Below are 27,288 nucleotides of genomic sequence, written 5' to 3'. Positions count from 1 at the left end.
AGGGCTATATCATTTTCACTTCTACTTTATTCTTTTCAGTGATATTGAATTATAAAACTACAAATTGAAGAAAAAAATTTCATTATTGAAATCTGTCTTTTCAAAGAAGACATTTAAAAAGTGAACAAAAACAGATGAATAAATAAAAAGGTAAAAAACAATACAGTGAAAAATTGTTACTGGAGTTAGCTTGTCATAGTACTTTGTTCGTTCCTTGGCTAGCAAGTAGTACTAATGCAACTTTTTTTTTACTAACTTCAACTAATCTCAACTTGTTTAAATAGTGTTGCTTTTCATTCCAATTCAATCTCTCCTCTCTCCTTCCCCTTTGTCTTTACTTTCGTAAATGCATTTCAGTTTTTTGAGTTCATGCCCTTTAAAGTAAACACAAAGCAACATTTGAAAATACCACCCATCATCAGTGCAGACCAATGTATACAGCATCACACGTTCAGCAAAAAAAAATATCAGTGCATCCCAAAGCTCTCCCTCTGTAGAGTTGTTACTACATTCCTTATAACTATTTCTTTTGTTCCAAATCTGTTTTAATTGTATTTAGGCCCAACTTGTGTATTATATCTGCAGAGAATATCTGTATGACTAGGTTTATCAAAGACAAATGCTATTTTTGAAACAATTACTTCTAAGGTGCATTTTGATGAGGATGAAATCTTGAGGCACGTCTAAACTGTGATTTACAGATATATCAGCTTGGCTATCTAAGGAAAATACTGTAAAATTACTGTACATTTGCAGCATCTGCAAGTTCAAACTACTGCAGCACTGGACGGTTTTGAAAGTGTTAAAAGTATCCACTAAACGAATACATTAAGTATTTTCCAATGACTTACACAGTTCCAAAGATTAATCAACTAGGTGGTAATGTGTATTTATTGTTAAACAGTAATATGTTAATTCCAATTCTTTTGTGAAGAGTGACCACTGTTCAGCGGTTGCTAAAAGTTTTTGCAAATAAACTGTTGTCAATGCAGATGAGGAAGGTTCTGATGTAAAACAATTATATTTTTTTAGACATATTTTGGGTGACAGCTGTCTCATGAGTAACTCTACCTAGTTATGTCTACAGCAAGGAAAGACATATTTGGGAAGACCTGTGAACAAGGTAAGAACTAGAGGACTGTGTGTGTGCATTGTTATTGATAACTTAAAGGGAAATAAAAGTCCTTCAATAAAACAGGGTTAATTGTTATGAAGAGCTAATGCTGCTATGTTATTTTCATTTGATTTATTAGGAAGTGTTCAAATGTTTTCTTGAAAATGGAAAAAAAAAATTAAAACTGATAAAAAAAAAGCAAAAATTCAAGTAAACTGTGCAATTCTTTGGTAGTATGAAATGACAGATAAAAATATATGCATTGTGTTTGTATGCATGTATATATATTTTGATAAGACTTTGAGATAATGTCAAAGGAGCAAAAGAAAGGAGATGAATGAATCAGTTAATAAAAAAAAAAAAAATCCAGATTTTATTTAAGAATTAGTGAGACACACAGACCTACGGGCCCAAAATAAAATGCTACAAAATGCTAGTCATGTACACAACAGCAATCTCTGGTCACTTTTTGCAAATGTAAGAATGTACACTTGATTATGAATTCTTAATACACATGTACAGTGTCCTGGGGGATTATTAATAGATAGGCCCGTGGGGACCATGCTTTAATTACAATAAACTCTTCTGCTTACCAATAAAGTGCCTACCAGGTTGCCGCTACCTAAAATTTTTTGAATTTCCAGAACATTTCAAGTCTAGCTCCATTAGGTTGCAAGTAATCACTTGACAGACATTAGCATTTTGTATATATAGATGGTTTGTTGATTTTAACGTTATATTAATGTTTTTCTGTAAAATGCATCAGGCAGACATAATACGGATTTGGCAAGACCAGTACATTATTTTCATCCCATTGCTTATCAGGCAACCAAACATTTTGTGCTAAAAATGTTGCACCTTATTAATATTAGATATTGTAGTGCTATTGTTTCCTGTTTCTCCTTGTGTTTAATTTATAACTAAAGTAAACCTGAAACTGTTGAAAATTTTCCTTGTTCTGTTAAACCTCTGCATTCTTAATGATACTTTTGCAAATCTATACAAGCAATGCATACAGAAAACAGTGGAGATGACAGTGTCCACCTAACTGCATGTGATCCACCACAAACTCAGGCTTTCTAATTTATGCAGCAGTTTATATATTTTGAATTTCAAAAAGAGCATATTAAAACACCAGGGATTACAGTAGCCATGCTTATGTAATATCTCAACAATGATATATTAGGGAACTTCAAGTTTTTGTCTGACTTTCGATGATGCATGTATTCTGTTGGTATGGACTATAGATACACATGAATGTAACAAAGATATATGCAGGAGACATTGCAGCCAGAGATATAAGAATTCCAAATGATTTTCTTGTTGAATACACTTCAAACCTTTTTTTATTTGATGCCTCATAACATGCAGAAATGTAACTGGATATTAATATTTATGCAATTAATATTTGTGCCATTAAGTTACAATGACAAAGTATTACTTGAAATGTAGATTATTTTTACTTCTGGCTCATCATTTAAATATAAACATTAATCAACTTAACTTTACATCAAAGTAACTCCTATTTGCAAGGCAAGAGATTGCGCAAAACAAAAATTAAGGTCAAAAAGCATTCACATACTTTGTTATATTAAATACTAGATAATACATACCACACTCGACTGCAACAACATCATCATCGTCGTCATCATCGTCATCATCAATCTCAATTATTTCTGAAGGCTTCATTTTTACTGCTGGACTCTCATCTTCCGAGCTGCTCTCCCTATAATTTAATCCCATCTTCTTATAGAGGTCCTTGATTAAAGATTCACAGTCTATAACAGACCTAAAAGATAAAATATGATTCAGAACTTAAAAAAATATTGAGTATTTTTCTTTTGTTTTAATATAAAGTAATAGTCTCAATTTCCGATTGCAAGGGTCCAGACACTAACTTAGCATAATTGTCCAAAAGGCATGTTCTTGGACTGTAATTTGCAGAGCCCATACATGCTCACAGCTATAAAGGGCTAAATAAGAATGTCCCAATTAACTTAATGCATCCAGGAAACCCAGATTATTCAGACAAAACACTGACACAGACACTGGGAGAACATGCACATCCCTTTACAACTTCTTTGGAGACAGTTACAGGGTTAAAACCAGAATTCTGGAAGCATGACTCCGCAGAACCAACAATGCGCCACAATTTTAATTTAAATTTGTCCATATCATAAGAAGTGGGCAAGATATTACTTTTAGCTAACTGCACAAGGTAATAGTGAAGTTTATCTGAGGAAAAACACTATGGCATCACAGAATTAAAATTATTAAAGAAAACAGAATTCAACAATCTGCTGCACATAAATTAAACTTAAAATTCTCTACTGTAAGACCAAAGTGTTAACATCTAAATCGTTAGAATAAATACTCATACATGTGTTATCTCCAGATTTCTGGATTAAAATTCAACCCTGCCAGAATATGTTTACTTTAAAAACTGGGCTTCAGTTTTTAAAATCAAATACTCTCTTGCATTTTAAACAGTTTTAATTTTACTTCCTTGAATTCACATATAATTTGTTGCAGTATATACTTTTTTCCATTACACTGTAAAGGGAGAGCCTCTCCTGGCATGTCTCTATACTCAAAAAATGGTGCATTTATTTTAAAACTAATTATACTGACAAGAAACTAATGTCCCAGGCTGCTTGCAGTTACCTTAACGCTCTTCAGCCAATGACAGTCAAATGTCATAAGCCGAGAAAAGCCAGGGCAATGAGGACACAAACAGGCAATAGTGCGGTGCAAAATGTGCCTAGAACTTTCATTATTCTAATGTTAAAAGAATAAAGTTCAATGCAGCCTTCTATAATAAATTATGTCAATAAATAATCAATAATAAAATAGTGTTCATGGTGAAGGTTAAAAACAATAAAAATATACTTCGAAAACAGGTTGAAAGTCTGAGGTTATAATCACATTCAGGATCCATTCATTAGCTAGGGAAATGGCAGGGAGATTAGGACAGGCCAAGGAATTGAAAAGGAAGAGACAAACAAAAGTGTAGCAACAAATATGCAATGTAAAGTAAATTCCAACCCAAAGTTTAAATGCAAAAATAAAATAGGTAACACATTAATAATAATTTGCTTTAATGCCAGAAATATCAATAATAAAACAAGTGACTTGGACGTATACTTAGCAGAGCATTATCTATACTAATAAAAGGCAAAGCCCTCACTGACTGACTGACTGACTGACTCACTGACTCATCACTAATTCTCCAACTTCCCGTGTAGGTAGAAGGCTGAAATTTGGCAGGCTCATATATCACAGCTTACTTAAAAAAGTTGGGCAGATTTCACTTTGAAATTCTACGCGTAATTTTCATAAATTGAAGCTATTTTTCTCCATATAATGTAATGGAGTTGAGCTCGATGGTCGTGGGGGGGGCGGAGGTTCGTGTGACAACATCACGCCTCCTACGTAATCACGTGAACTGACTGTCAACGCATTACGTAGAAAACCAGGAAGAGCTCCAAAGAGCGCAGAAGAAAACATGCATTATACAATTGAGAAGGCAGCGAAACAATAAGAAGCGAGCGAGTGACACATACTGTACAAGCATATTCATGCCTGCAGCTACTTCAGAAACAAAGCACGGTGTAAAACTAAAGTTTAAATTAAGTTCATAGACAGGCTGCCGCTGGTGTTTGTCATACCCACGGCTAATGCGGGATACAAGTTTAATGAGAGGATGCAGGGTATAAACGACAGTTTTGATCACTTTCTAACTAAGTTCAACTTGCTGGTCAAAGACTGTGCTTATGCACATCCAGGGCACGAAGCTCCCGTTCCACCACATCCCAAAGATGCTCTATTGGGTTGAGATCTGGTGACTGTGGGGGCCATTTTAGTACAGTGAACTCATTGTCATGTTCAAGAAACCAATTTGAAATGATTCGAGCTTTGTGACAAGGTGCATTTTCCTGCTGGAAGTAGCCATCAGAGGATGGGTACATGGTGGTCATGAAGGGATGGACATGGTCAGAAACAATGCTCAGGTAGCCCGTGGTATTTAAACGATGCCCAATTGGCACTAAGTGGCCTAAAGTGTGCCAAGAAAACATCCCCCACACCATTACACCACCACCACCACCACCACCACCAGCCTGCACAGTGGTAACAAGGCATGATGGATCCATGTTCTCATTCTGTTTACGCCAAATTCTGACTCTACCATTTGAATGTCTCAACAGAAATCGAGACTCATCAGATCAGGCAACATTTTTCCAGTCTTCAACTGTCCAATTTTGGTGAGCTCGTGCAAATTGTAGAGGGGTACCCGGTGGGGTCTTCTGCTGTTGCAGCCCATCCACCTCAAGGTTGTGCGCGTTGTGGCTTCACAAATGCTTTGCTGCATACCTCGGTTGTAATGAGTGGTTATTTCAGTCAAAGTTGCTCTTCTATCAGTTTGTCAGTTTGAATCAGTCGGCCCATTCTCCTCTGACCTCTAGCATCAACAAGGCATTTTCTACCACAGGACTGCCGCATACTGGATGTTTCTCCCTTTTCACACCATTCTTTGTAAACCCTAGAAATGGTTGTGCGTGAAAATTCCAGTAACTGAGCAGATTGTGAAATACACAGACCGGCCCATCTGGCACCAACAACCATGCCACCCTAAAAATTGCTTAAATCACCTTTCTTTCCCATTCTGACATTCAGTTTGGAGTTCAGGAGATTGTCTTGACCAGGACCACACCCCTAAATGCATTGAAGCAACTGCCATTTGATTGGTTGATTAGATAATTGCATTAATGAGAAATTGAACAGGGGTTCCTAATAATCCTTTAGGCAAGTGTATATGCATATATATATATATATAAGCATGTAACTTGAACACAACACATCCTACAAATACGAACCTGATTGAAAGACATAATGATAATAAAATCCTTGATGACAGCAACACTCATAACACTCACAAAACAATTACTGTATACTGACAATCATGTTACGTTATTTTTAAAATGTTCCCTTGTAACTTCTTTAACACACTACTTCTCCGCTGCGAAACACGGGTATATATATATATATATATATATATATATATATATATATATATATATATATATATATATATATATGTATATATATATATATATATATATATATATATATATATATATATATATATATATATATATATATATATATATATATATATATATATATATATATATATATGTATATATATATATATATATATATATATATATATATATATATATATATATGTATATATATATATGTATATATATATATGTATATGTATATGTATATATATATATATATACTAATAAAAGGCAAAGCCCTCACTCACTCACTCACTCATCACTAATTCTCCAACTTCCCGTGTGGGTGGAAGGCTGAAATTTGGCAGGTTCATTCCTTACAGCTTCCTTACAAAAGTTGGGCAGGTTTTATATCGAAATTCTACGCGTAATGGTCATAACTGGAAGCAGTTTTCTCCATTTACTGTAATGGAGATGAGCTTCAACGCCGTGGGGGGAGTTTCGTGTGACATCATCACGCCTCCCACGTAATCACGCAGTACATAGAAAACCAGGAAGACCTCAAAAAGCGCTGAAGAAAACATGCATTATATAATTGAGAAGGCAGCGAAACAATAAGAAGCGGCGAAAGTGACATATACAACCATATTCATGAGTTCTGCTACTTCGAAACAAAGCACGATGTAAACCTACACTTTAAATTAAGTTCATAGACAGGCTGCGCTGGCGTTTGTAATTTAGTGCCTGCCCATATAAGGCCGTCCGTCAGCGGCAATCCAATAGCAAACTGCCACTAAATATTCACGGGTGAAGGACTGTGCTTATGGAGAGGAAGATGAGATGGTCAGGGTGGTGTTTGACACAAACTCAGCGAAACTGCGAGAGAAAGTTTTAAGTGCCAGGACTAAGGTAACATTAAATACAGCCATGGACATAGCGAGAGATGGCACCAGCACAGCTGGGAACCTTCGATGCATGTACACCGAGCGCTCACGTGAACTGACGCGAGTGCACAGATAAAAGCAACAGTTCCAAAGAGCTGAACAAAACCGAATTACACAATTGAAAAGGCAGCAAAAATATGAAGCGCCTGATACATACAAGCATATTCATAAATCCAACTACTGCGGAAACAAAGCACACGTTGGAAAAAGTCAATGTCCCGCTAAAGGAAGACAGTGTAAAAAACCTGCATGCAGTGTGTCAGGTCTCAGATAAAGAAGAAGACGAGCTGTTTATTGATGCAGTAAGAAACGAATCGATGAATGAAACCTGTCATCTTTACAACGATTGACAAACACGGAATGTAACTTGAACACAACACATCCTACAAATACGAACCTGATTGAAAGAAATAATGATAATCAAATCCTTGATGACAGCAACACTCAGTAACACTCACAAAACAAATACTGTATATTGACAGTCATGTTACGTTATTTTTAAAATGTTCCCTTTTCTTTTCTAGCTTTTTAACACACTACTTCTCGCTGCGATACGGGTATATATATATATATATATATATATATATCCCGATCTACATACTCGAATAATGGATACTTTATTCGCCATCAATGATTGTTTTGGTAAAGCCATACTCAGTGTATTCATTAGATGAACGGTAAAAAGTAAGAGCGAGGGAGGATGACTTATTGAGGCATGCAGGCTGTAGTGCTGCGTCAACTCTATCTGAATTGCGATCACATTTGAAAAAATATATCTTTTCAAGTTCTATTTAGTCCATATGTGTCAAACTCAAGGGCAGCGGGCCACATCCGCCCGCGTGTAATTATATCCGCCCCGAGATCATTTTATATACTGTATTATTGTTATTAAAGCCGGGTATATGAAGCGCTGGTAACACAATAAACTACAGATCCCATAATGCAGCGCTTCAGCTGCCTTGCCAACACTTACCGCGTTAATCAAGTCTACCTTATGATGCTGCAAGTTATTGCGAAGCTAGCTCACACGATGCTGAAGAGAAAAGTTGATTCTGAAAATAGAGCCTTTAAAACCGATGGGAGGCTGAGTATATGTTTACTGAACCCGTGTGTCTCATTTGTGGAGCTAATGTGGCTGTAATTACAGAATTTAATCTAAGACGGCACTATGAGACAAAACATCAGGGTAACCTGAATGCAATGCAGAAGATACAGAAAGCAGAATAATTAAATAAGAATCTGACACTTCAGCGGACGTTTTACCGTGCACAATCACAAAGTGATTTCAAGTGAAGCTGCTTTTATGGGAGACACAAATGCACCAGTGCACCTTGCCCCACTTTCCCTGTTGCCAAGTAATGTTAAACCAAGTCGTCACTACGGTGTTCCCAAATCGCACTTTGCTGATAAACTGAGCGCACTGAGTTTGCACGGCGCTTTGGTGACTTTGAAGAACAAAAAGTCCGTCTACATGCGGCTCGAACCTTGTGCATGTTTGGTAGCACATATCTGTGTGAGAAGCTCTTCTCAGTGATAAAGACTAACAAAACAGCACACAGGAGTCGCCTCACTGATGAGCACCTGCAATCCATCCTGAGAATCTCCACAACACAGAACCTCACAGCAAACAGAAACGAACCTGTGGCCAAAAAAAGATGCCAGGTGTCCAGCTCTAAAATGACATATGAGCAAAGACAACTGAATGATTTGATTTGTTATTGCTGAAAGGAACACATTTTATTTATATTTCCAGGTTTTGTTATGCAGCATGTTCATATTTGAATTTGTATAATTTTGACAGGATATATTTTTATGGAGAGCAAAATCTTTTGGGATATTTAAAATCTAAGTTTATTTTTTATATAAAATTACATAAGAGTAAAGAAATTTGAATGTTTGTTCTTTTAACGTTTACTTTATTTCTAACTTGTATAATTTAGACAGGATATATTTTTATGGAGAGCAAAATATTATAAGTTGTTTAAGGTTTGAGTTGATTTATTCACGAATAATATTCCTGTCTGTTTTACCATTCCTACCAAAGATATTTCTGTCGACTAAATAAAAATTCCTTCTATTTAAAATTTAAATAGAACTTGAACAAATCGATAGTTCATAATATCCACGCAGACTTGCACGTAAGAGCGGAGTCATCCGTTTTAACAAGCAGCGTATTGCACTGATACAAAATAGCTGTGTGTGTATATATGTAGATATGTATGTATATGTATATATATGTTTATATATGTGTGTGTGTATGTATATATATATATATATATATGTATTTGTGTGTATATATGTGTGTGTATGTATATATGTATGTGTATATGTATAGATATGTATATATATATATATATATATATATATATATATATATATGTTTGTGTGTGTGTGTGTAATATATATATATATATATATATATATATATATGACAACAACACTCATCACTCACAACAGTGACAAAACAATTACATTGACAATCATGTTACGTTATTTTCAAAATGTTTCCTTTTCTTTTCATTGCTTCTTTAACACACTACTTCTCTTCTGAAGCCTTGGTATTTTACTAGTGTATATATATATATATATATATATATATATTATATTATATTATATTATATATAATATAATATAATATATATATATATATATATATATATATATAATATATATATATATATATATATATATATATATATATATATATATATATATATACACACCCCGATCTACATACTCTCAAATAGACAAGCCACACGCCGTGGCGCAATGGTAAAGGCTTCGTCTCTAGCGCCGACATCCGAGGTTCGATTCCCGAGAGGGGATGCACCGAGTATGTACGCATGCTTCACTATTCATTTTACCCTCGCATCCCCTTGGTTTGAGACATATGAAAAAATATGCGGTTAACGCAGAATCATGTTGCGTTATTTTTAAAATGTTTCCTTTTCTTAGCACAAGCACAGCTGAGAAGCTTCGATGCATGTACTCCATAATGCGTTAAAAAAAATAACACATTTAATAACACTTTCAATTCCAAGCAAAGGGGAACTTTTGTCAATGCATGATTTCCTGCTACATCGATTACATTGATGCACACATGAGAGCTACAAAAATGTTAGAGTCGGAATAAAGATCGTTCCTACGACTGATCGGAGGAAAATTTCATTTCAAAAGACTACCCGACGGAAGCCTTGATAAAAGCATGGTTATCTGCACACTGAAAAGCAAGCAAAAATAGATGCATTACAGAAAGTGGACTTTGTGGCTCTTACTGGGGATCATTGGACTTCCGTGATCATTAGTAATTCTAATTACATCTAATTACAAAATGTTCAATGATCACACTGTTTTAGCCTAATGTACAAAATTATTTTGGCCAAGGTTACTCACAGTTTAAAGATGAAGCTGGTCAAATTACCTTTTATGTTTCAGACTTATTTTTTTAAGGAGAAAAACTAAACTTTATGTTGAAATTTTGGTTATTATTATTTAAAGACAATACCATTCTGAAAATTTACTTAAAGTACTTAAAATACCACTTTATTTTTGTCTGCCCAATTTTAGCCAGGGATGATATTTTTGTTTCTGTTTTGAAATGAAATGCAGTTTAAAAGCATTTTTTTTTAGAAATTAAAAGAGTTTACAATATTCATGTCCATGTCTATTATTTGATTCTGTCCCCCACTAAAACCCTTTTAAATTAAAAAAAAATAAAAAAAATTTGCGATTTGTGGCAAATTTTCATGTGTGATTACATACGATTAATCAAGATTAATTATTACACAGCCTCTAATTAATTAGATTAATTTTTTTAATCGAGTCCCACCCCTAATATATATATATATGTAGATATATATGTAGATTTGTGTATATACAGTATATGTAGATATGTATATGTATATATATATATGTGTGTGTGTATATATATATATATATATATATATATATATATATATATATATATATATATATATATATATATATATATATATATATACAGCGGTGTGAAAAACTATTTGCCCCCTTCCTGATTTCTTATTCTTTTGCATGTTTGTCACACAAAATGTTTCTGATCATCAAGCACATTTAACCATTAGTCAAATATAACGCAAGTAAACACAAAATGCAGTTTTTAAATGGTGGTTTTTAGGGAGAAAAAAAATCCAAACCTACATGGCCCTGTGTGAAAAAGTAATTGCCCCCTTGTTAAAAAAAAAACCTAACTGTGGTGTATCACACCTGAGTTCAATTTCCGTAGCCACCCCCAGGCCTGATTACTGCCACACCTGTTTCAATCAAGAAATCACTTAAATAGGAGCTGCCTGACACAGAGAAGTAGACCAAAAGCACCTCAAAAGCTAGACATCATGCCAAGATCCAAAGAAATCCAGGATCAAATGAGAACAGAAGTAACTGAGATCTATCAGTCTGGTAAAGGTCATAAAGCCATTTCTAAAGCTTGGGGACTCCAGCGAACCACAGTGAGAGCCATTATCCACAAATGGCAAAAACATGGAACAGTGGTGAACCTACCAAGGAGTGGGCAGCCGACCAAAATTACCCCAAGAGCGCAGAGACGACTCATCCGAGACAACGTCTAAAGAACTGCAGGCCTCACTTGCCTCAATTAAGGTCAGTGTTCACAACTCCTCCATAAGAAAGAGACTGGGCAAAAACGGCCTGCATGGCAGATTTCCAAGACACAAACCACTGTTAAGCACAAAGAACATTAGGGCTCGTCTCAATTTTGCTAAGAAACATCTCAATGATTGCCAAGACCTTTGGGAAAATACCTTGTGGACTGATGAGACAAAAGTTGAACTTTTTGGAAGGCAAATGTCCCATTACATCTGGCGTAAAAGGAACACAGCATTTCAGAAAAAGAACATCATACCAACAGTAAAATATGGTGGTGGTAGTGTAATGGTCTGGGGTTGTTTTGCTGCTTCAGGACCTGGAAGGCTTGCTGTGATAAATGGAACCATGAATTCTACTGTCTACCAAAAATCCTGAAGGAGAATGTCCGGCCATCTGTTCGTCAACTCAAGCTGAAGCGATCTTGAGTGCTGCAACAGGACAATGACCCAAAACACACCAGCAAATCCACTTCTGAATGGCTGAAGAAAAACAAAATGAAGACTTTGGGGTGGCCTAGTCAAAGTCCTGACCTGAATCCAATTGAGATGCTATGGCATGACCTTAAAAAGGCGGTTCATGCTAGAAAACCCTCAAATAAAGCTGAATTACAACAATTCTGCAAAGATGAGTGGGCCAAAATTCCTCCAGAGCGCTGTAAAAGACTCATTGCAAGTTATCGCAAACGCTTAATTGCAGTTATTGCTGCTAAGGGTGGCCCAACCAGTTATTAGGTTCAGGGGCAATTACTTTTTCACACAGGGCCATGTAGGTTTGGATTTTTTTCTCCCTAAATAATAAAACCATCATTTAAAAACTGCATTTTGAGTTTACTTGTGTTATATTTGACTAATGGTTAAATGTGTTTGATGATCAGAAACATTTTGTGTGACAAACATGCAAAAGAATAAGAAATCAGGATGGGGGCAAATAGTTTTTCACACCACTGTATGTATGTATATATATATATATATATATATATATATATATATATATACACACATACATACATATATACACACACACACATATATATACACTGCTCACAAAAATTAAAGGAACACTTTAAAGAAACAAATTAGATACATCAGATCTCAATATGAAGTTGGATATCTATACAAATAACGACAGGGCAATGTCTTAGGAACAAAAGGATGCCAAGTCTTTTAATGGAAATAAAAGTTTTCTGCCTACAGAGGGCTCAATTGTGTAGACACCCTAAAATCAGAGTGAAATGAAGATGTGGCAGGCTAGTCCATTTTTCAAAAACTTAATTTCTGCTACTCAAAATGCTTTTGAGTATCTTGTGTGGCCCCCACGAGCTTGTATGCATGCTTGACAACATCAGGGCATGCTCCTAATGAGACGACGGATGGTGTCTTGTGGCATTTCCTCCCAGATCTGTATGAGGGCATCCCTGAGCTGTTGTACAGTCTGAGGAGCAACCTGGCGGCGCCTAATGGACCGAAACATAATGTCCCACAGATGTTCTATTGGGTTTAGTCAGGGGATCGTGAAGGCCATTCAGTTGTTATAATTCTTTCATCCTCCAGGTACTGCCTGCATACTCTTGCCACATGAGGCCGGGCATTGTCGTGCATTAGGAGGAAACCAGGACCTACTGCACCAGCGTAGGGTCTGACAATGGGTCCAAGGATTTCATCCTGATACCTAATGGCAGTCAAGGTGTCTTTGTCTAGCTTGTAGAAGTCTGTGCGTCCCTCCATGGATATGCCTCCCCAGACCATCACTGACCCACCACCAAACTGGTCATGCCGAATGATGTTACAGACAGCATAACATTCTCCATGGCTTCTGCAGACCCTTCAACGTCTGTCACATGTGCTCAGGGTGAACCTGCTCTCATCTGTGAAAAACACAGGGTGCCATTGGTGGACCTGACAATTCTGGTATTCTATGGTAAATGCCGATCGAGCTCCACTGCGCTGGGTTGTGAGCACAGAGCCCACTAGAGGACGTTGGGCCCTCAGACCACCCTCAAGAAGTCTGTTTCTGATTGTTTGGTCAGAGACATTCACACCAGTGGCCTGCTGGGGGTCATTTTGTAGAGCTCTGGAAATGCTCATCCTGTTTGTCCTTGTCCAAAGGAACAGATACCAGTCCTGCTGATGGGTTAAGGACCTTCTATGGTCCTGTCCCGCTCTCCTAGACTAACTGCCTATCTCCTGGAATCTCCTCCATGCCCTTGAGACAGTGCTGGGAGACACTGCAAACCTTCTGGCAATGACAAACATTGATGTGCCATTACGGAGAAGTTGGATTTCCTGTGCAACCTCTGTAGGGTCCAGGTTTCGCCTCATGCTACCAGTAGTTACACTGACCATAGCGAAATGCAAAACTAGTGAAAAAAACAGTCAGAAAAGATGAGGAGGGAAAAATGTCAGAGGCTTCCACCTGTTAAACCATTTCTGTTTTGGGGGTCATCTCATTGTTGCCCCTCTAGTGCACCTGTTGTTAATTTCATTAATAGCAAAGCAGCTGAAACTGATTAACAACCCCCTGTGTTACTTAACTGACCAAATCAATATCCCAGAAGTTTCATTGACTTGATGCTATACTCTGATTAAAAAGTGTTCCTTTAATTTTTTGAGCAGTATATATATATATTTATATATATATATATATATATATATATATATATATATATATATATAAAAATGTGTGTGTGTGTGTGTTTATGTGTTACCGTATGAAAGCAGACTTTACCTAGACATTATATAGAATGCTGAAAATTGGATGTCAAAGTATGAAACGATTAATATTTCACATATTTCCTAGGCATTCTATGTAATGCCAAAAGACTAACCGGCAAAGTATAAAATACTCCCGCTAATGACATTTCTAATGTCATGTGACTTTTGACGCTCGCCTCAGACAGCGAATTCCCCATTTGCATTTCGTTTTTGTTTGGAAGTGATGAAATACGTTACTTTGAAATTGTTCAACAAAGACTCTAGCCCATACTGTGCTGTATGAAAATGGAAGAGCAAGGTGTAGTGTCTGAGAAGGAATCATGGCATGTTGACATGCAACAACGATTCTACGATGAACTGCCTAAAGTGTGAGCCAATGCTGCAAAAAACTTGTGTTTTCCTAACCGAAACTACTTACCAGAAGTTAGTGAGTGATGTGAAAAAGGCCAAGATGACTACTAAGAAGGGACCACAGGACTATTGGCTGTTGAATCGCTATGATGTGATGTTAGTGGAAAACGAAAGTTAACAGATTTATCCTGTTAAAGAAGGTGTTTGTGCTATCCAGTTCTACATCACGGACTCGAGTTATTTAACGTACTTCATGACATTCATTTGGCCATTGGCCATGGAGGACGTGACATAATGTTGAAAGAACTTTCACCCATCGTGATAATTAAGTGCAGTTTAAAATAATTTTTTTTCCTTCCTAGTTGCAACAAGTAGGTTCATATTTAATTTTCTCATTTTCCTCTGCAAGTGGAAACATTTTATTAGTGAATTGCAGGCAATTGGTACATTAGCGTTTATGTCAGAGAAAGTGGAGTAATAAAGTGAAAAAAAAATACACAGAGAAGACATCCTGTGCGACTAGACAAATGGTGAGAAAAAGTACTTTAAGGAATTTAGACCTTTATTTTGTCCATTAAATAAAATGGACATTGCTCGAGTTTGCACAGCATGCTTGTTTAAAATTCAGGAGCTTAAACTTTTAATAGAAAAAGAAAAGATAAAGATAAATTTAGATAAAGGATAAATGATGCTTAGTAAACAATAGGCTTTTTTAAAGATTTGTACTGTGTTTATTATTTGTTGGTGTGTGATACAGCATAGGTTTTGGTAAGAAACAAGCAGCACATAATTAAAATAGTAATCCAAATTTTAAAACTACACATCAAGAATTATGAATGTCTAGTTTATTCACTAAAGTTAAAAAAAACACTTGTATAAATATAGTAAATTCAATTAATCATTTAAAATGACTGAAACCTATAAGTGATTGTATATTTACAGTTAAGTTGTTTAATTGTCATTATCAGATAACTTACCATGTGAGATATATATTTGTTGTTAGAGAAATGGTGAAAACTACTTTTTTTAAATTACGTTACTGAAAAAAATAAACAATAAAACAGCTTGTAATTATGAGAAGCAATTTCTTTTATACCATATGTACTGTAATATTTTTGCGAATATTTTATTAAAAAGTATGTATGTACTTTAAGGAAATGTTATTTTTTAATTATTTATTTTAGTATTTCATAGTGAACAATAAGCCTATGGAATTTCATTTTGTTAATAAAACAGTTAACACCTTTGGTCTATATTTGAATTGTATACACTTTAATACAGAACATAAGATTTCTATGCATCTGGCTATGCAAGAGACTAAGGAGATTAGTGTAAAACATTTTTTAAAGGGATAAAGAATAAAAGAGAAAAAAAAAACTGAATCGGTATCAGAATCGGCCGATCAAGTAACATCAAACTGGTGATTGGTACCAGCCTTAAAAAAACCTGACCAGAGCATCCCTATATCTTAACACTTGTTACACTAGCTGAATTCATCCAAATATTTCTCCTTTTGCTGGAAAGACTGTGACAATTCCTTTACATTGCTGGTGGTCCTGTAGATCCCCTTGCCATTACTAGTTAGCTGTCCAGAAACGTCTCAGCCTTTCCCTAAAGTTTAATATAATCTTGATCCCATGCTAACTCTCCTCAGGTAAGGGACTGATTGATGATTTGGAACTTGATGCTTGAACTTTTATTATTTAACTCCCATTTGCGGCAAGATTTGTCATAGTCTGCCAGTGGTAAGATCCCTGTGTTTCAACCTTCCCTTGTGTAATAAAGGAATTGCATTTGAACCTCTTTTAGAAGAAAGATGGCATTAAAATATAACTCCTTACAATGACATGAAAAAGCTTGGCCATGCTGGTAGAAAGGTACATGGATTAATGAATTGCCCTCAACTCCATGTATTGGGCAATGAAACACACTGATATGGTTTTCAAGTACAGTAATCCCTCCTCAATACGTGAAAATCCGCGAAGTAGAAACTATATGTTTGTATGGTTATTTTTATACCCTTATAAACTCTCCCACACTGTTTATAAATATTCTCCGCACAGTTATACAGTAAATCCTCATTTATCGCGGTTAATCCGTTCCAGACTCTACCACGATAAACGAATTTCTACGAAGTAGGATTCTTTATTTATAAATCTAATATTTTCGCAGTTAGAGCATAGAAAACCTGTTTAATTTCTAAATACGTTTTTTTAACATTATTAGAGCCCTCTAGACATGAAAAGAACAACCTTTAGTCAAAAGTTTAAACTGTGCTCCATGACAAGACAGAGATGACAGTTCTTTCTCACAATTAAAAGAATGCAAACATATCTTCCTCTTTAAAGGAGTGCGCGTCAGGAGCAGAGAATGTCAGAGAGAGAGAGAGACAGAGAGAGAAAAGCAAACAGTCAAAAATCAATACGAGCTGTTGGGCTTTTAAGTATGCGAAGCACTGCAAGCGGCTGTAAGAAAAAGGGAGCAATGTGAAGGTAATCTTTCAGCATTTTTGAGAGGAGTGTCCGAATCCTCTAGGCAAACAGCCCCTCTGCTCACATCCACTCTGTCAGGAGCAGAGAATGTCAGAGAGAGTGAGAGAGACAGACAAAAGCAAACAATCAAAAATCAATACATGCTGCTAGAGCTTTTAAGTGTGCGAAGCACCGCACGGGAAGCATATCATATATCATTGAGGAGTTTTATTTAATACGTAATATGTGCTCCGATTGGGTAGCTTCTCAGCCATCCGCCAATAGCGTCCCTTGTATGAAATCAACTCGGCAAACAAACTGAGGAAGCATGTATCATAAATTAAAAGACCCATTGTCCGTAGAAATCCACAAACCAGCGAAAAATCCGTGATATATATTTAGATATTCTTACATTTAAAATCCGCGAAAGTCGAAGCGCTATATAGAGAGGGACCACTATATTTCATAATGGTTCACTGAGTCATGTGTTATTAGGGCTATTTTTAATTGGTGTTTCTTCTCCTGTCTTCTTGTTATTTATTGCTCCTTGTTTCACATGTGCCTATTCTTTTACCTTTTCATGAGAGGCATACTACAATACCTGTCTTCATTGATGTTTGTTCAAAATTGCCAATGCTCTCCTTGTGTTACCATTGTTTGATTATGTATTTGTGAAATCAATGTCCAGAGCTTGTTTCGACCATAATATAGTTTATAAATAATATATAAAAAGCTGTACAGAGTTTAGAAACCAAGTATACTCTAGAACTAAAGAGAATCTCACTCTAACAATACAAAGGAATTAAACACCTTTAGTCTTGAATAAAGATGGAAGCATGTCGAGCTAATCAAGATCTTCAAATTGTTCTAAGGTACTGATAAACACTGATTCAGTAGAATATTTTCACTTAAATAGTGACTCACATTATCAAGTGGAAATTTAAGGAAACTGTTCAAAACAGAAGCCAAAAAGTACAACTTCATAAAATAAGTTGTAGGAATCAGAAACAAATTACTATGGTATGTATTTTTCCTTCACAACTTTAAAGAGTACCTGGATAACTTACATATTAGTTAAACAAATAATCATGATAGAATGAATGGTTTTTTCTCAATTATGATAGTGCTTATGTTCCAATAACTGATTTTATTTATGATAGCTATAAAACAAAATCTCAAATATACTTCAGTCCAATTCAGGGACACAGCAGTCCTTAGCCTACTCCGTAAGCACTGGAATAAAGGCAACAAACTAGCCCTGGATAAGATGTTGGTCCATTGCCAAAGCCCACTCAGACATGCCCTCTGGACCACTGAGTCATGATTATTTAGACTAAGAAGGCAATCTTTTGGGGATATTGGAGGATGCAGAAATTTCACAAAGATAAAGACAAGAAATATGATTCCTTCCCATGATATCACTGATTTAACTAATGTAATTTTCCTGTATTCAGGGGTTAATATTACAAAAGCAAAAAAAATAATAATAATACTGTAGAATTCCTTATTAAGAAACATTCTTGTATACCTGATGCATTTAAACAAACTGCATTTCTACCAAGAAAGTATAAATTAAAAGGCAAAGGGTAAGAACATAATCAAAAAAAAAAAAAATAGTGCTACTTACTGTGAGGCATCTCCAAAAAGTTTCTCAACAGTGGCTGCTTCTGCCTCCTTCTGTACAACCCAGTTTTCTAGCTCCGTTAACTGTGCTTTTTTTTCTTTGAAGTACTCGCATTTTTCCACTTCTTCGTCAATCCATTTGCGCAGCTCTTCCATAGAGATTCCCAGCTCTTCTACCACTTCCTGCTCCAGCATGGTTCCCTCTACAGGGGATTCCATCACTGTTAAAGAAAGGAAAAGTTAACATCACCATTTTTCCACACTTTCCAATGACCAAAGCATCTTAAAATAACTGCTTTGAAAATCTGTAACAGGAATCCTATAATACAGTAGAGTCTCGCTTATCCAACATTCTGTATTATCCGACATCCAACCACAAAAAAAAAAAAACGCATCAATCGGCAAAAAGAACTGCAAGTTGCGAGCATGAGCGAAGTGTATTTTTTGTTGCTAAGTTCATTTTTTCAGTAAAATTTTGATGTTGTTTTGTTGTAAAACATGATTACAGTGGATTATGTGGCCAGCCTTCTCTGGCGTGTGTGTCTCTCTCACGTACGTACGTGCGCGTGTCTCTCTCACGTGCGTGCCTCTTTCGCGTGGATTTGCGCATGTGTCTCTCTTTCTCTCGTGTGTGTGTGTGTGTGTGTGTGCCCGTGTCTCTTTCTCTCGTGTGTGTCTCTCACTCGCGCATGCGTGTGTCTGTCTGTCTCTGTGTTTCTCTCACGCTGCACAGGAAATGCACAGGAAGAGACTGAACACGTGCAGAAATCATCGCCGCGCGCACAAACCGAAAGGGAAACTGGCTTGTTCCTATACCGACTGTGTGGTTGTGAACAGAGGCCAAAAGTTTGGCGAACGTTTTGGTCAAAACCCGATTTGTACGTGTTCAGAGACGTTCATGAACCAGTACATTGTATTAGGTTCGTAATGTGTAAAATTATAACATAGTTTGACGTTTAATTGGCTATTTCTTAACACCTCCCATTATCCGACATTCTGCCGGCCTGTTTATGTCACTGATGTGAAGTGGTTGCAAACATGATTGGAGTAAAAAAACAAATACTTTATTTGCTTATGTATTACTTTATAAATAACTTTATTTGCTTAAGAATTACTTTATAAATACTTCAAGGATCCTGATTTGGCAAATATCAAAAACCTAACATCAATCCAAATATATGAAATATGGTCAACAGTAACATTAATCATTACCCACAGCCCAATTTAATTTAAACACATCTAGATATTGCAGGAAAGAGAAAGATAATTTGAATGTCAGTTACTTAACTGGTTACATATGTCTTTTGGCAATGTCTGTAATTCATTAACTAATTTGGTAAAGCTCTTAGTTTATTTTCCTCATTTTTTCCTCTGTAGGATATGCCCCACGACTATTAGATGCAAGGCAGACAAATATGTAACACAGAAAAGCCAGGATTTTCACTTGATATTTAGAGATTTAAAAGTTTTACGATATCAAGTCGTTTAAGATGGTGTCTAATATATGTACAGTACGCCCCCAAAATTCACGGGGGTTACATTCCTAAAACAACCATGAATTGTGAAAAACCACAAATTTTGGATGTGGTTAAAAAAATGCCTATTTTTATAGGTTAAACCCTAAATATGCCTCCAAAAGCTTTCATTTAATTTCAAACTCTGCTTAATACATTACCTAAAAATAAAGAATGTAAAAGTAAACCTGTATACTGTGCTGCTATGTCTCCCGCAGTGCTAGAATGTAAAACACAGATGTTACCGCTATATGTACTGTAATTCATGTAAGTGCATTTTTATTGCCAGAAGCCTTAGAAGGTGCAGGGCGTTTTGGCGGCATCTTGGGGCTTTAGCCCTTAAACTGCCACCAGTGTTCTCCCTAGCGTCTTTTAGCGGCTAATTTAGTTGAGCGCCCAGCTGTCATCTCGCAAGGGACGAGTGGGTGGGTGTGCAAATATTTTAGACGATCATTCGGTGCTAAAGCTAATAGCGGAGACCAGGCTTAGCGGACATCACAAGCAAAGAGTATGGGGAGGTAAGCTTTCGAGAGGGAGGTGTACATGGTAATAGCGGGGACAGAGCAGCTTAATTACAGTAGCAAGGAGTATGGAGAGATGGGCGGGAGAGAGGAGGCTGTACATGCTAATAGCAGAAGCGGAGTGACACTTCACAAGCAAAGAGGATGTGAAGGTGGGTGGGCGAGAGGAGGACTGATAAATAAAAAAAAGTCTAGTGGAACCAGCCTATCAGATATCAGAAAAAGGGAGTCAGGAAGTGACGTATCTGTTCTCCGTGTCAGTGCAGTCTGTGTAGTGCTGCTAAGCTTATGTCAAGAATAAAGTCGACATTTCTAATTCTCGTCATGTATCTCGACATTAAAGTCAACATGTTGACTTTATTCTCATAGTTTGTCATTAAAGTAGAACATCGTAAACTAAACTTCATCTTAAAATTAATATTTAATTTACTAGATTTTCTTAAACCCCGCCATAAATTATGTAACGCATGAAATTCTTTGTGTTATTGTGTGGTGGTTGGTTATGTGGAGAAAGAAAAAGGAAGGAAAGGAATTGGGGTTTCGGTACATCAGATAGAGACAGCACGCATGCAATAAAGAAAACCCACTAAGAAGAACATCCATTGAATTCTGTGTTCGTGTCTCCGACCACCAGATCACGAACCCACATTTACACAATATTTCAGTTAAACTTTTACAATACCCATTCAAACATCCAGCTTTTTGGAGCCTCGTCACACCTGCCATAAAGTTCTCTAAACTGAACTTACACCTGGGGACCCCTTTCGGTGAGGGAGCAGCACTACTGCCACACTACCGTGCATGTTTAATACATGCTTTAATGCATTTCATCATGAAAATGGTATGAAGTATTTATCTTAGCATTTGTAACTGTTCAGAGAGCAGGAATATCATGAAGTGAATGCATCCTGTGCGGCGATCCCTGCCGGTGTCTCCTCAGTGCAAGAAGAAGTCCGTTTAACAAGCATGTAGTGGTTAACAACTCGGTCGGGGGACACTTAACACAAAACATTTAATGTACTACATTACCTTATGATGGGGTTTGAGAAAATCTAGTAAATTAAACATTGATTTTAGGATAAAGTTTAATCTTTAATGACAAATTAAACTATGAAAATAAAGTGGAAATGTTGAGAATAAAGTCAACATGTCGACTTTATTCTCAACATATAGTTTTTTTTTTTCTTCACCATGGCCCTAATACGCTTCCGTAGTTTTGTTAAAGTGACCCATCTGCCATTTTTGTTCATATATTGCCTTGCTGTAGTGCAAATATCCAACAGGCTCTCACTTTCTCACTCAAAAGTCTTATTCATAGGTAATTTTCATTTTTTCCAAATGTTTTACCAACATGAGCAAAAAAAGTGTTCACTTTTTGCTCAGTTATTTCAGAAAAGAGACTCCACAAACTAATGAAGGTACAGCGTCAACTCATGTGGCAATTTCAGACAAAGACATTGCAGAGGCTGGTCCATCAGGGGAAATATCTTCAGCACACACTCTGCCAATTGATAAATCTAAGCACCGCTTATCCGACATAATCAAACAATGGTTTAAAGATTTTGATTGGCTAATGGTCAAAGAAAATGGTATGTGGTGCTCATTGTGCATGAATTATTCAAACAAACATCCCCCAAGGAGGAAGTTACCTTGGGTAAATGTGCCATACACAAGAATTCGAAAAGAAAGCTTGCTGGACCATGAAAAAAGTAAAACGCACATTGAGTCTTCTGCTGACCTTTTAGGAAAGCGTGTACTAGAGCAAACTGGAATTGATCAAATTGAAAGATCTGTATCTGTGTTAAATAACTTACAGAGAGATGACTTTGTGGGAGCTTTAAGATCCACGTATTGGTTGGCAAAAAATGAGTTGCCACATACAACGTGGTTTGAAAAGCTTTTGGAACACTGTAAAGAAATGGGATGTTCCTTTTTACAACATCTTAATGTTGGTAAAAATGCACATTACACCTCTGAAAGAATAATGCAAGAGCTGCTGGATGTCTTAGCATCAGAAATAAAATCTAACATACTGAAAAATATACTGTGAAAATTTTTTCAGTATTCTGTGTGATGAAACCACAGTCATCTCAGTTGTACAACAATTAATTATTTACATTAAATAGGTTTGCCAGGTCACTAAAGAGGTCAGAATTACTACTAAATTACATCTTAAGGCAGCTGTTCTATTTCTTCCAAAATTCTTCAGTTAGGATGGCTGGTTTAACGGAAATTCAAAATATTCTGAGCATTACCCAGATTAATCTGAAAATGGCCAGTGACACTAGATGGCTGTCTCATGACTTTGCAGTAAAGTCACTATGACAGTGTATATTGAGTGTCATAGCTGCGCTGGAAAGAGAGGCCACTGAACGAAATGACATCACAGCTGATGGATTAAGCAGATGCATTAAAACGTACAATTTTGTTTCCTTTCTGATAATGCTTTCAGACGTATCACCTTTGTTGTCCAATTTATCTAAGACTTGGCAAAGGCAAGATGTCAATCTTACCGAAATTGAGCAAATTTTGCTCGCCACAAAATTGTCCATCATTGAGTTGAATGACACTCCTGGGAGATATTTTCAAAACCTTCATTATTGTCTGGCAGAAGAATGGTCAAATCTCCACATTGTTTATACACGGAGTGATGCAATGTCATTCAAAACTGCAATATATGATAAATACCTAGAGACAGTTGTTAAGCACCTAGATGCAAGATTCCCTGACATGCCAATTATTTCCAGCTTTTCAAAAGTTTTCAACACAGAAACTCACGATTCAAGGGAGTCTGCTGAAATTCTTTTCAAACATTACTCTAAAAATGGTAGCCCTCCAATTTTAAAACATGAAAGTAGCAGGCAAGAATGGACAGTTGCGTCAAAAATGATCAGAAGTCAATCATAAAAAGACTTCAGTCCAAAACAGATTTTACTAAAAATGCCAACGACATCAGAGCTCAAAGAGTCATTTCCAAATTTAGCCAGACTAGCTCATATTGGGCTAGTGATCCCAAGTGAGCACAGCTGAATGTGAAAGAGGGTTTTCTGCTCTTTTTTCCTACGAAAAAACTCGTAATTCCGTCCCACCTTAAATCGCTTCTTAAAATCGTTCACAGCTCTCCACCAGCGTCTTTTGTCATCTAAATGTGCTGATAAAAATCAGGCTGCAAGCAACCGGCTATTCCATCCCCCCACCGACTTAGAACGTGCACAAACTTCTCCCAGCTCATGCCTTGATTGATTATCTGGGAGTGAAGTGGAGTTTTAGAGTGGAAATAATAGATCATTATTTGGAATACACGCATTTCATGTGTGCTCCGTTTCTACAGTAATCCGTGTAAACACATTTTTAAAACAGAAACGTTTTTAATATTGTAGTAGTAAATGACAAAATGTAAGCATAAACTATATAATGTATGAAGCCTGAAGTCCAAATATCAAACACTTTCACAAAAGGTACAAATATAACAGAACAAGTATGCTTTTATTCAAAAATATAACTGCAGAAAAAAGCCACCTTAGCATGCCATATTGACACATATTTACTACAGCTGCCACGATAGCGTAATGGTATCAGCCGCTGACTAGTATCCAAAAAGGTCATGAGTTCGACAGCCAATGTAATTTATGATACTTGTAAAGGTTAGTTTTTTTTTTTTTATTCACTTTTCATTCTCTCAGTCGTGTTCAGGATCCTTCCCTAAATCTGAGAATGCTGTTTTCACATAAAGATGCGCTGTAGCTCTGCAGCGTACTCATTCTCGTACCAATGCTTGCGAACTGAAGTGCCTGCGTGCACTTTTCGCGGCATTACACGCCTATTTTTGGAGCATGCCCGTGTCGCTCAAACACAGAAACATATGTTGGTGTACAAGAATAAAAAACAAGTACACTTTTATTTTAAACTATAAGTAAAGAAAAAATAAAGCAAGTTACAGTGGGCGGTTGATACGACAGCTTGTGTGGTGCAATGCTAAGAATTGCTGATTTCCGATCCATGCTATATAAAATCATCACATTCAAATATTAACAATTCCCACACACCCTTCCTACATTCACGACATGTGTACTTGTTGCAGTGTACACATCTCTCTGTGCTATGGTTCCTATTACACTGAATGAGCACCTGACATTGTACTTTCTTCCCTATATAAATAACATTCGAGTATAGCGCGTCTCCAAATAAATCACATTCGAGCATAGCACGTCTCCAAATAAATCACATTCGAGTATAGCACGTCTCCAAATAAATCACATTTGAGTTATAGCGCGTCTTTATGTGAAAACAGCATTGTTACACGGGGGGATCGTGAACGCGACTGAGAGAATGGAACTGAATTTATTCAGTGCAGCAGTTTCAACGCACAGTACATGCAATATTATTTGAAAACGAACAGAGTCAGATCGGGCGCATATTCAAACCCGATCTGACGCTGTTCATTTTCAAATAATACTGCATTAGTGCGATGATGTTTTTACATATATTGTCTCTTTCATTCATTTTGCGGTTTGTAATCAGTGACCGCGTGTTTTTTCCCCGATCTTGCCAGTTTCGCACATGTTGCTGTATGGTGCTGTTTCTTTTGTACTCCAGGACATGCAGAGGACAGAATAGTACAGAGCAGTAAGTTCAGTGCTATATGCAATCAGACAGACAAACAGGCAGAGAAGGCACTAGATATATAAATAAACAGGGAAGGCACTGTATAATAGATATATAAAAAACAGATAAGGGGATAGATATATAGATAGGTAGGAAGGAAAGGCGCTATATGATAGGCAGACAGGAAAGCTCCTATATAATAATAAAATTACTGTTATTACTATATAGACAGGGAGATCAGCGTTGCAGCGTGTATTCAAACCCGATCTGACGCTGTTTGTTTTCAAATAATATTGCATGTGCTTAACTATTTTAGAATAAAAACTGTAAACAAGGTGCTATATAGGGCCCGACCCGGCACAGAATACGCAGAGGCACGTGTTCACACTCAAAGGCTCCTTTATTTTCTTCAGCTGTGTGACACGCCTTCCCCGTGCCACACAACCCAAACACAGTCCAAACACAAAAAACACACAGTTACCACCAAACCAACACTTTCCTGCTCCACCACTCCTCCCAGGCAACCTCGTCCTCTTCCTCCCGACTCTGGCCTCGATTGCTGGGAGGCAGGCCCTTTTATACCCCACCCGGAAGTGATCCAGGTGCCTGACCAGCTGGTCTTAATTGCACCTCCGGGTGGGGCTGATAAACCGTCCAGTGTGCTGGCTGGATCTCTGCAGCACCCCCTAGCGGCCACCCCATCTCCCAACCGGGCTGCTGTGGTGGACTCCATGTCCCATGGAGCCACGGGGGAGATTGAGGAGGAATCCACTGCCAGGGAGACTGCCCCCAAGCGCCCCGGGGAAGGTATTGCAATGTCCATAATGTGAAAACAGCATTCTCAGATGGGGGGATAGGGAAGGATCCTGAACACGACTGAGAGAATGAAAAGTGAATAAAAAAAAAAAAACTAACCTTTACAAGTATCATAAATTACATTGGCTGTTACACACTGAAATCAAATGCATGTTTTTATTCTAAAATATTAGGAATAAGAGCAGTTTACTTCTCAAAACTGAACCATGTGGGTTCGAACTCATGACCTTTTTGGATACTAGTCAGTGGCTGATACCATTACGCTATCGTGGCAGCTGTAGTAAATATGTGTCAATATGGCATGCTAAGGTGGCTTTTTTCTGCAGTTATATTTTTGAATAAAAGCATACTTGTTCTGTTATATCTGTACCTTTTGTGAAAGTGTTTGATATTTGGACTTCAGGCTTCATACATTATATAGTTTATGCTTACATTTTGTCATTTACTACTACAATATGAAAAAAGTTTCTGTTTTAAAAATGTGTTTAGACGGATTACTGTAGAAATGGAACACACGTGAAATGTGTGTATTCCAAATAATGATCTATTATTTCCACTCTAAAACTCCACTTCACTCCCAGATAATCAATCAAGGCATGAGCTGGGAGAAGTTTGTGCACGTTCTAAGTCGGTGGGGGGATGGAATAGCCGGTTGCTTGCAGCCTGATTTTTATCAGCACATTTAGATGACAAAAGACGCTGGTGGAGAGCTGTGAACGATTTTAAGAAGCGATTTAAGGTGGGATGGAATTACGAGTTTTTTCGTAGGCTCTGGTAATTCTAGTGTTAAAAGGATCGAGACATGTTTAAGAAATCGCATGAATCAAAGCATGCTAAATAGTCTCATGCTGATCTTGTTGTTGGACTTAAGTGCAGCATTTGACACCATTGACCATTCTATTTTACTGCACAGGCTAGAAAACGATGTTGGGCTTACAGGCCCCGTGCTCGCT

At 36.8% G+C, this 27,288-nt stretch overlaps 1 protein-coding gene across 2 annotated transcripts in view; it reads right to left on the bottom strand.

The window, feature by feature from the left end:
• The window catches only part of setdb1a (SET domain bifurcated histone lysine methyltransferase 1a), a 171,125-nt gene that overhangs the window by 116,858 nt on the left and 26,979 nt on the right, over positions 1 to 27,288 (bottom strand). For both annotated transcript variants that reach the window (XM_039767415.1, XM_039767422.1), the window contains exons 2-3: positions 18,884 to 19,100; positions 2,728 to 2,903 (exon numbers count right to left, since the gene is read on the bottom strand). In XM_039767415.1, the coding sequence (XP_039623349.1) occupies positions 2,728 to 2,903; positions 18,884 to 19,098 (391 nt within the window). In that variant the 5' untranslated portion in view covers positions 19,099 to 19,100. The remainder of the gene's footprint in view (positions 1 to 2,727; positions 2,904 to 18,883; positions 19,101 to 27,288) is intronic.

The sequence above is a fragment of the Polypterus senegalus genome, chromosome 1, assembly GCF_016835505.1.
Source record: "Polypterus senegalus isolate Bchr_013 chromosome 1, ASM1683550v1, whole genome shotgun sequence".
Taxonomy (NCBI): Eukaryota; Metazoa; Chordata; class Cladistia; order Polypteriformes; family Polypteridae; genus Polypterus; species Polypterus senegalus.
This window is presented reverse-complemented; position numbering and strand designations above follow the sequence as displayed.